Below are 10446 nucleotides of genomic sequence, written 5' to 3'. Positions count from 1 at the left end.
CTGAGAATTAAACACTCATGCCCCAGCATGGTAAACAGAAGATCTGTGGTCACATAAACAAGCACACACCAATCTTGCCTAGTTGTGCTCACTGGAAAAAAATGAACTATAATGCTCTTCACGTTCCTTTGTTTTCTTTGCATGTTCTCTGAACATACTGGCTCTGAATCTTCAGTTTCAGAAATTTTGGTCTGAAGCTCTACTAATTCAATTCCCTTGTCAGCTTTTTATACTTTGCTTTTTAACCTTTAACATAAAATTTAACATCTGAAACAGTTCTGCTGGTTTTACAGCTCCAAGGTCTAGATCCAAAGGAGAAAAACAGTGTCTGTCAGAACCCAAAACAAGGAAAGTTACTCTATTAATCAGTGTCAAAGTTAGTTAAACAGCTTAATGCAAAACTGTTACTTCACTGAACAGCAGAGTTCACTCTTCTCAAAGGGACAGGAATAACTTAGCGAGCACTTTTAGTTGAATTAAACAGTACTGGACCTTTCTGAACCAAGTCTTAAATGAAGCAGTCTATATGTTTAAAATCTGGGAATAAAGGTAAGACAGTAACCTGTTTTCCTATTTCTCAAAAGATCCCTCCTGAGAGAGACCATTTATTCACTTACCTGTTCTTTAGCTCTGGAAATGTCAGCAGTAAGACTTTCTTATGCACTGAAGTTTAAGATCATACAACCACTGCATTCCTGGGCTGTGTTAACTGAGCAGGACCAGCTGAGCCTGCCCCTAAATATCTGGCACTTGGCCAGATAAGGACATCTGCCTTACTAGCACCAGGTAAGCAGCAACTCCAACAGCCACTCTTTCTTCACAAGTGGAGGAAAGGCAAAGAAGAGACCTGTGTCCAGGAGACTGGTAACAACAGAGCAATTAAAACAAAGGAAAACAAGAAAGCAAGTAAATTATCAGGGATTTTCATCAGTCTGATGTCTCTCTGGCTCCTGGTAAACTTGTCACCATTACTGTTAGCACTAGTGACACAGCTGCAGTGGGAAGATGAAGGAGTAAACAGGCCATACAGGGCTTTACAAGAGCAGTAGCAATTCTTTGAGCAAACAAGGACTGCAACAAGAAAAGACTTGAGAGCTGCTGCTTCTACTCAACTCCTGTTTATCCCACAGGACAGGACATGGTTCACTTGGCTATTTGTTACCATACCAGAAGATAGATAAAAAAACTGCAGGCAGAAGGCCCACCGCACAAGCACGTTTTTATTGAAATTGGGAAGTCGTACAGGTACAGGCTTCGTACAAAAATCTAAGAAAGTCAATTTCCTAGCTTGACTCCAATGGTTTAAAACTGTGCGTCTGGTTTTAAATGTGTGACATTTCAGCAAAGCTTGAAATGCTCATGAGAGACATGACGTGTTTTTCTGCCTTGCCATAAGTTCTGCATTACAGGAAAACAGACGGACAGACAGACTAGGTTCTTGGTTAGGAGAAGTCCAGCAAGCAATTGGTGTCAGAGTTGTAGCTTATCTAGCTCACCCTCAGGAAAGATGACACCTACCAGACAGTGAAGAATCCCACTATTTGTGCTCAGATATAGCTCTGTTGATTACATACTTGACTCCCAGAACTGAGATGGGTTGTGTGAGTGTACGTGTGTTTAAAAGAGGTTGGCACTCAATTCTCAGGTTTTTAAAATATTTCCTATGTTTAGCTTGCAAACCAAAAAGAGGCAGAAAGCATAAAACTTCATCCTATGTACACACACACGTGCCCCTTGCATTAAATCCATGTCAGTAAAATCCAGGAGGGTTCTTAGACAGCCACCACTTGACTTACAAAAATGGGAGGGAGGTGCTGAATGTGTCTGTGTAGGGTACACCTTGGTATTTCATTCTATAATTCACAGTATGAAAACTACTTGAATTCCACCTTAGCATGAAAGAGGGAAGGTTTTTAAAAAACAATTTTGAAAATTACAAACAGGTTTCAGTATTAAATTCTGCTCTCATCCTCCTTCCCCTACTCGTTATAAGACCCAATCAATATGCAGCCACCATCACAATGTTAAAAATGCATTCAAGGTAGTCAGCTGGTGCCTTGAAACAGTACAGAAGCACTCAAGAAGATAGTTTCCTGCAAGCTGCAGACTGTACTGGCAGTCAGCATAGGACAGACACAGCATGAAAGAACAGCTTTGTCCTTGTGAAACGCACACTTGGCTTCCAGGGCACAGGCTGCTGCATCTCAAGAGGATGGAGAGCTGGGGTGCAATGCACAGGAGGCTAGAACGCTCTCTGCAAGGCTCAGATGAACTGTGCCCTCAGAACGAAACATATTAGTTCATTCTTACTACTCCTCTGGCTTCTTGCCCCTACTGCTCCAATATTTGCTATATGCCTCCTGGAACATGTTTTTGCAGGGAATTTTGGCCTTCAGTTTGGTGCAGATAAGGAAAGAACCCCCCATCTTCCGATGAAGAGAGTAGGTCTCCTCTGGCGGAGGGACAAGCCGGTGCTTCAGCATGACTGGGATTAAAGTATGGATCTTTTCAGTGGTGCTTTGGTTGCCGAAATCAAAAGGTTCCTCAGACGCAAAAGCCTCTCCCAGGATGAGGACAGCATTTAAGTGGGCATCTTCCATTTCCTGCCCAAAAGGAAAGAGGCATAAATAACATCACTAGCCATTTTAACCACCAGGGAAGAAAAGGAGAAATGCTAGCGTGCGCTAACAGCAGCAGCTCAGGTGAAACATCTAGCTATACCCACGGCAAAGGTAACCTCCAGCCCCCAGCCAAGACTGATGAACATTTGGTTTATACAGTTTCAAGTAACAAAACCTTCCAGAAGACCACCTGCCCAGTCATGAAATTCACCACCTGCAGGGTCTTGCTGGGGGAGGGAAGGAAGGACAGGGGTTTTGGGATCAGCTGTATAATCATTACTGTTCCCGCTCCCAAAAGGAAGTGAGAGAACAAAAGCCAAAGCCTTTTTTTGCCCTCCTCCCTCATCCTTAAATCAATAGGGTTTTCAGACTGATATTGGCTTTCACCACATCAAGAAATCCGGGGATGTCCACAGACCTGCAAAAGACTTGTCACTAGCCACCACTAAAAGCAGACCCTTCTACTCCATACCTTGACTTCATAGCCAGTGAGGAATTTCATTTCAATGGACTTCTTCAGTACTCTCTCTCTGTCCATGTCAGCCGCTGCCTTGATTACCTGAATAGGAGGAACACTTTCAGGAGAGCTAGGGAATGACTGAAAACATGTTTTGAGTACAGGGCTACTGCGTAGGCTACAGGTACACGTGCTGCCCCCTCGCTTCCTTGCCTCTGCCCTCATCTTCAGGGGTCTGCATGTTGGCCAGTTTTAAGAGCTACTGGAAAAAAGATACAGCTGCCGGCTCTCCAAAGCTTTTCCCAGCAGGGCTACACATAGCCCAGAGAATGCCAGGGGCATCAAAAGGGCTTCACGAATCAATTGGCCTGTCCCCCAACAAAATAGCGAGCGAACTGCAAGGAGCTTTACGTGATGTCCGCTGGCCCCTGCAGCTCAGTTTATCAAATGCAGAACATGGTGATCACAAAGGAAGCACCTATGACTTCACATAAATTTATACATCTATAAGCAAGCTAGAACTCACAGGAAGAGGCCGTGAACAGGACAAGCAGTTCCTGCATACCCTCATATAAAAGTCACTGAATTCCGAGTGCTCTAATATGCTCTGCTGCCCAAGTCTCCCAGTAAGCAACACTACAGTTCTCCATGTTTGTCATGCAATTTAAACAGCTGAACTCAGATAGCCAGAGGCTTGCAGCAGACATGCAGAAGGCTACAGTAAGGGGTGAAACAGGAACAGAGATCTCTCTTTTGCTTCCACCCCTGCTTCCCTCCACACCCAGAGTGGATTCAAGTACAAGGTGATACAGCTATTAGAGAAGTAGAATTTTGCAAGTACTCCAAGACCCCCAGTGCAGCACTCTAGGACATGGTGCAAGGCCTCACCTCAATGTAGACATCTGTGAACTTCTCATCAAACCCTCGTGTTGCTCCAAAGTCCAGCAGTGCCACCTGGAAATGGACAAACCCATCTGTATTACAGTGTCAACCACTCGAGTAGAACCAGACCCTAAGATGATACCTGCTATCTTCAGGAAGCTGAGCTGGCTGGAGAGCCTTTCTACTGCAGCTCAGCTTCCCCCAACTCCTTTATTTCCCAACAGCAGCACAAACATTTGCACTAGTCCATGGCAGAGGAGGTATGGCCTATGCTCGCACTGTCACACCTGCTCAGCTGATAACTCCACTCAGACTTTCCACATGGGCACAGAGCAATACAGAACCTTTTCCCAGCACTTTCCAACACAGACCTCATGGATGAACAAGCAATTCCATCTGACCTGCAGGGCACAATCAAGCAGCCAAACCAACAAGCAAACATCTGCAATTGCTTCACCAGGCACCCTTATCTTCAGCACAGCACAAGACAAGAGCATTCAACTAAAGAGTCCTTGGCTCAGGAGTGCCCTGGTAGAGCACTGCCAGCTACACTTTCCCACTGACCAGCTTCAAAACAGACCCTGAGGCTAAGGAAGTGGCTGTGACTGGATCTAAGGCCAAAGACCGGCAGGCAGCCAGGGCTATGGAAGCCCTGCTCTCCCACCCAGACCAAGTGAGGACAAGTGGCAAAGAGACAGGTTTCAGCTGTCCTACCTGCCCAAGGCTCAAGGACAGGAATCTGAGAATCTCAGTAAAGGATTGTTAAATTCTTGGAGTGAGGAATAATCAAAAGCTGGTAAAACCCAGCTCTTTTACAGGCAGAACAACAGCTGATTTGGCTTACCTTGTGCAACTGCGGGTCATAGAAGAAGTTTGACCAGTTTGGGTCAGTCTGCATGTATCTGAACTCAAACAGCTCCCGCAGACACAGGACCAGGATGTTGTGACAGATCTTGAAAAGCAAGGAAAGAAAGCAGCAAGTCAGGAGGGTGGCGAGCCCTACTCACACATGTAATTTACAGTGGACATTAGCAAACAGGGCACACATCACCACAGTGGCAGGAACTATCTGATCCATGCTGCAAAACTCCTGAAGAGGTGAGAGAGAGCCTCTCAGCAACTCCCAGCCCACACCTGCCATGGCCACCCTTCGCAGACAGCACAGATGCCATGCAAATTTTACATCAGTCCGAGCTGTAATTCCTGTCAGCCCCTGGATGTCCCTCCAGAGAGGCTGCTACCCCGTATCCAGCAGTAGAGAACAGCAGGCCCAGGGGTCATCCAGCTGCACATGTTACTTGTGTCCTGCGCCTTTTACCTTCCCAGCTTTGACCATGCACTTGGTTGTTGCTTTGAGTGCAAAGGAGCATCTTCACAGTGTGAAGAGGGATCCAGAAGCGGAGGTGGGGGAGGCCAACAGACCATTACAGCCTACCCTGGTGGAAAGTCCTGAAGGACCTTGGCCAAAATGAAGCAAGTGCAGCTCAGCAGAAATGAGATGTGGTTCCAGGGCATTTTAAGTTAAAGGCCCAAAAAGTTAGAGAGGAGCCTCTCTTCCTGTAAAGCTGCCCAACAACATACAGGGCTAAGTCCAAACCGTTACTGAAAGGGGTCTTCACTGGATACACACACCCACCACATGCTCCTCAGCCAAGTCTTCTGCTGGGCTCAGCACTGACCCAACTTGACGGAGGAGCAGCAGACCCACACCTTGGGACTGACAGGCATGGGGCAAGCAAGAGCAGCAGTCCCTGAAGAGCCCACTGCTGAATTACATACTACAGCAGAGCTTTTCTGTGAGCATATTTAAGCTGGACCCTGTTCAGCAGAAGAACTGCCAGCCTCATTCTGCCCCTCTTCAGGTTCTGCAAAGCTGAATGAAACATATTCAAGAGGGAGGAGAGCACCAAGTGCAAGCCATACCCTGCTACAGGACACCGCCATTTGGCTCAGAAGGCTGTGGGTCAGCCACTTATAGGAAAGAAGGGCTGTTCCTGCAGCAACGCCCCACTTCACAGCCTTTTAAAAACAGCTCTGATGATACAGCAGCTCATCAGAGGGGACAAGCCCTACAAACAGACAACTCAGGGGTCACAGGCAGACAGCTCTGGCATAGCTTCAGGTCCAGTACGGTGCTGAGATCTGTTTGTCTAGAGTAACATACTCTGCCCTCTTCCCCAGTGACCTCCTAACAGCTGACAGCTTACACCAAGACAGAAGAAAAAAAAAATCTAAATACCAGGACAGTTATTTCTGCTACTAGAGCAGCTGCTTGTCCCACCACAGCACTCCAATCCCTTGCTATATTCAGCACCACCGCCTACCCAGCCCCACATCCCCCCTCCTGTTTACGAGGAGGTACTTTTCCAGCAGCCCTGTGCAGCACACGTCAGTCCCACAGAAGGCGATGACACCCAAATGCTTGCACAAGGGTAGGAGAAGATTCTCCAACTCCTGCCCAAAAGAGCAGTTGCAAAACAAGACCCCTCTCCCCTAGCTGACAATCCCTCCCCATCTTCAAGTCATCCAACAGAGAAACAGGGCACCCAGGAGTTACACAGCTAGGCTACTTCCCCTTCAGCCGCCCTTGCCATTCATCCCTCTAACCCCTTCGTGCTGAATGCTGGCACCTGCAAGGCCTAGACCAGCCTGAGGAGACTCCAGTGTCACTGCCAAATTCCCTACATAGAAGTCTTTTGAGAGACTCCAAACAGTCCCCAACTCCAGCCCTGCTTTGCCCTGCTCATGGTTTGCCCTACCACAAAGCATCCCCTGATCCATCAGTCACCAGGCAGGCCGAGCACGCTGCTCTGAGCATGGGGAGAGGGAAGACCACCCCACAGTACCTCATTTCGAATCTCCTGGCTCAGCCCTACAGCTTGATCCAAGGGGAAGCCAGACACCAGCTCCGTGGTCAGGACATGCTTGCTGCACAGCTCATCCACTACTCTTGGGACGTAAAAGAAGGGGTGGTCTTTCAGCAGCTCCCTAGGGGATAGAGAAAGGGGAGGAAAAGGTTAGGAGCCCTGAAAGCAGTCAGGCCCCTCCGCAACACCTCGTGCAGCACACAGATCCTTCACGCAACCTCTCCCCACACCCTGGCTGAGGCTGCCAGGAGATGTTTTGCTCAGCAGTTACAGTAGGGATCAAGTCACCAGAAACCACGCCAGTGACACAGTTGCCGCCGGCTCCTGAGGTCACATCTCCTGCCAGAGCAGTGATATTAGGAGGGCACCAGGCTGGTACCTCAAGGGGTACTGGGGTCTTTTGCTCACCCCACTTCACTTCAGAGCCAGACTACACACATGGAAGTAAAGGGCCTTTTCCATGGGGAGCAATGCCACGGGGGCAGTTCTGCAGAAGGACCAGAGGGGCATCCAACCTCCTCCGGCAGCTCTCCCTCATCCAGCCTTCATGTAGAAATAATCTGGACCCCACTGCTACAGCAAGCCAAGGGAGCAGGCAGTGCTGGTGGTGTTAATTGCCATAAGAGAGCTGAACTGGAAAACCTCCTAGACTAAAGGATGGGAGAAGCTTACAACAGGCTAACGTAAGAGTACAGAGAACAGCAGTGCAATCTGGCCTCAAGAGTCACTGCGGTACCTTCACAAGTGGTAAAACAGACAGGCTCATGCTGAAGGAGAACGGATATGCTATCACGTTTCGGCTGACTGAAAATACACCTGGCTGAGTCAAGGTGGTAATTCTAGGGGACAGCTCAGGCCACAAACACGCACCCTTCCCCTGTGCCACATCCCAGGCCACAGCATTCATCTCCCCACTGCCCCTGAAGTTAAGCAACCTCTCCTGCGTTTGACGCACACACACAGAGACAGGAGGGGTTGGAGGCAATGGTGTGAACATACTGGAATTTCCTTGCACAGGCAGCTTCTCTCTGGTAGTCACACTCCAGGGCCAGCTCTCTGCTCAGGACTTCAATCAAATGCTCAGGGAACAAACCTGAAAGTCAAACAGCAGAGAACAGAGTAGGCTTAGAAAAAAGGAGCCCCTCAGGCTAAGCTTTCCAGAGCTGCAGCTGAGGAGCAACCTGCTATCCAGCCAACTCTGAGGTGAAGAGTACAAGAGGCCCCAGAGAGCCAAAGCGTATTTCCAACTAGATACACCAGGTAATCCTGGGCCAAGGCTACACAGCTGCTCCTGAAGTAAGGTACATCCACACCGTTCTTGTACAGCCAGGCCCCGTCCTCCCCAGCTCCCACACCACAGCCCAAGCTGTCTGTTCCTGGTATTGGCATAGCTGTGCAGAGACACGCACTAAGGAGCAGACGCACCCAAACACTAGCCTGGGTAAAAGCAGCAAAAAAGGTTCCAAACCCTATCTGCCTACAACTAGGGGCAGGCACTGCTAGGCAGAAACAGTCAGCATGACTAAGGATGAACTGCAGCAACACGTAGCCAGGGCTTGAGTTGCCAAGCCCTGTCTTCTCAGTCTTGGAGCTGGAAAAGCAATCTACTTCTTGGGCCAGACACAGCTGGGACTGCAGCAGGGACTGCAGGGCCCTGCCCAGCCACCACAGAGAACAGTCCCAGGTTTTGTCAGCACCCAGGCTGATTTTAAAGCGCTGTTTGTACAGTCCCACTAAGATTTACAGCTGCTGCAGGCAGATATTTGGAAAAAAGCAGTAGCAGTGTTTGTACAGTCCCACTAAGATTTACAGCTGCTGAAGGCAAACATTTGGAAAAAAGGAGTAGTGAGTGCTGCGTTCCTTGTGGGAAAAGGGACTTCTCTGTGTGCTGGGACACTGAACAAGCTCCAAGTCTGACAGTTCTCCACCTCTTCACAACTCTGACTGGGAAGAACAGAGAACAACTGGGAAGAGCAGAGAATGGCAGGCATGGAGAGCTACAGGAAACATGGAGAAGAATGCATTCTGCCAAGTGTACCAGAAAATCAACATGGACAAAGCAAGACTACCTAACACAAACACTGCCCACGCTTCACGCCTAGAAAGCCAGCAAAAGCGAGTATACCCAGACACTTTACACTTTGCCAAGAGTCCCCATGGGTCCTTCACTATATAGAGCACACAGAGACAAGTGCACATTACTCTGGCAGGTGCACGCACACGTGGCCAGGGAAAAACAACTTCCACCCCACTGAGTGGACACTGGAGCAGGCACCTGCCCAGCAAAGGCAGTGGCAGCTCTGCAGCAGGAGAGCAGAGCAGAGCATGGCTCCCCAGGTTGGCCCTGCACCCACTGCCCACATTCACTACCTCTCCTTGCTTTCTGCAGGAGATCTGCTCCTGGGCAGACTTATCAATTCTTAGGTCCTTTTCACTGTTTCCTTAAGGCTGTTTTCTTCCTTCAGTCTCCATAGAGGAGTATGAAATGTGCTTCTTGAAAGGGGTTGGCAGAACTCAACATGCACCAGCAGGAACACGGGGCCTACCAAGGGTCTCTGTCTTTTTACCTTCAGGGAGAATATTGCTCATGCTCAGGACAGTCATCAGGTTGTTAACATCACTGTTGATGCTCTGGGCAACTCCGGGGTACTGCAGGACAGAATGGGAGAAGGTGGTGTTGAGACTAGATGACACAGTTGTACAGAGTAAACAACTTCCAGCTCAGCATCCACTGACACGCCCCCCCCCAACACAGCCACCCTACAGCCTGGCAATGAACCAGGGCGTACCTGAGCCACATACCCCTCCTCTAAAAGCTTATTTAAAGCCCAGCATCTAAAACAGGGGACAGAGAGACAGGCTAAGATGCAGCTCCTTGCAACCAGAACAGCCTGTTCAGGTCCTCTGACAGGGACTCTTCCAAGACACGAAAGGTTCTCAGACACACAAATCTTGTAAGAGATGGCAGTCAGTCATTTTCCTACCACAGCTGAAAGGACATGCCACTGACAGCCCCAGAGTGTTTCATCCACAGCAGTATGGCAAGCAGTGAAGCCCCAGCCCAGTCCTGGCAAAGGTGCCTCTTCCTGTTCCTTCTCACCTTGTCTGTCAAGGAGGAGACCGGCCTACTATATATATATACACACACACACATATGTCTGCTACAGAGCAGAGTATGTGCTGATGCCACAGGGCTAACCTTCTGTTCCTTTTACCTTGGCCTAACTTCAGAGAGTACAATGGACACAAATGGCTTGAGAAGACACCAGTACCCATTCATACTGTTTCTAAAGTCTCCCCACTTTACAAAAACTGCTCTTCCTTGGACCAGCAAGGGATCTCACTCTTTTGGATTATAAACTGTGTTGTACAAGGGGTTTCAGTTCCAGAACTCAAGTCTGTTAGAAATACCTGCTTGAAGCTCACCATGAGCCAGCAGTGTGCCCCTGTTGCCAAGAAGGCCAATGGTATCCTGGGGTGCATTAAGAGGAGTGTGGCCAGCAGGTCAAGGGCGGTTATCCTCCCCCTCTACTCTGCCCTGGTGAGACCCCACCTGGAGTACTGTGTCCAGTTCTGGGCTCCCCAGTTCAAGAAAGATGAGGAACTCCTAGAAAGAGTC

At 48.8% G+C, this 10446-nt stretch overlaps 1 protein-coding gene across 3 annotated transcripts in view; it reads right to left on the bottom strand.

Moving 5' to 3' along the window:
- Window positions 1-1199: 1199 nt before the first annotated feature.
- Window positions 1200-10446, bottom strand: part of COQ8A (coenzyme Q8A) — a 43945-nt gene continuing 34698 nt past the window's right edge. For 2 of the 3 annotated variants that reach the window (XM_035903655.1, XM_009648183.2), the window contains exons 9-15: window positions 9395-9476; window positions 7827-7920; window positions 6807-6948; window positions 4805-4912; window positions 3967-4032; window positions 3094-3180; window positions 1200-2603 (exon numbers count right to left, since the gene is read on the bottom strand). In XM_035903655.1, coding sequence (XP_035759548.1) covers window positions 2310-2603; window positions 3094-3180; window positions 3967-4032; window positions 4805-4912; window positions 6807-6948; window positions 7827-7920; window positions 9395-9476 — 873 coding nt within the window. In that variant the 3' untranslated portion in view covers window positions 1200-2309. The remainder of the gene's footprint in view (window positions 2604-3093; window positions 3181-3966; window positions 4033-4804; window positions 4913-6806; window positions 6949-7826; window positions 7921-9394; window positions 9477-10446) is intronic. The other variant, XM_035903656.1, reaches the window with a different exon arrangement.

This window comes from Egretta garzetta, unplaced genomic scaffold (assembly GCF_000687185.1).
Source record: "Egretta garzetta isolate BGI_Z169 unplaced genomic scaffold, ASM68718v1 scaffold11, whole genome shotgun sequence".
NCBI lineage: Eukaryota > Metazoa > Chordata > Aves > Pelecaniformes > Ardeidae > Egretta > Egretta garzetta.
Note: the sequence above shows the minus strand (reverse complement) of the source record. Positions and strands in the feature narration are given on the sequence as shown.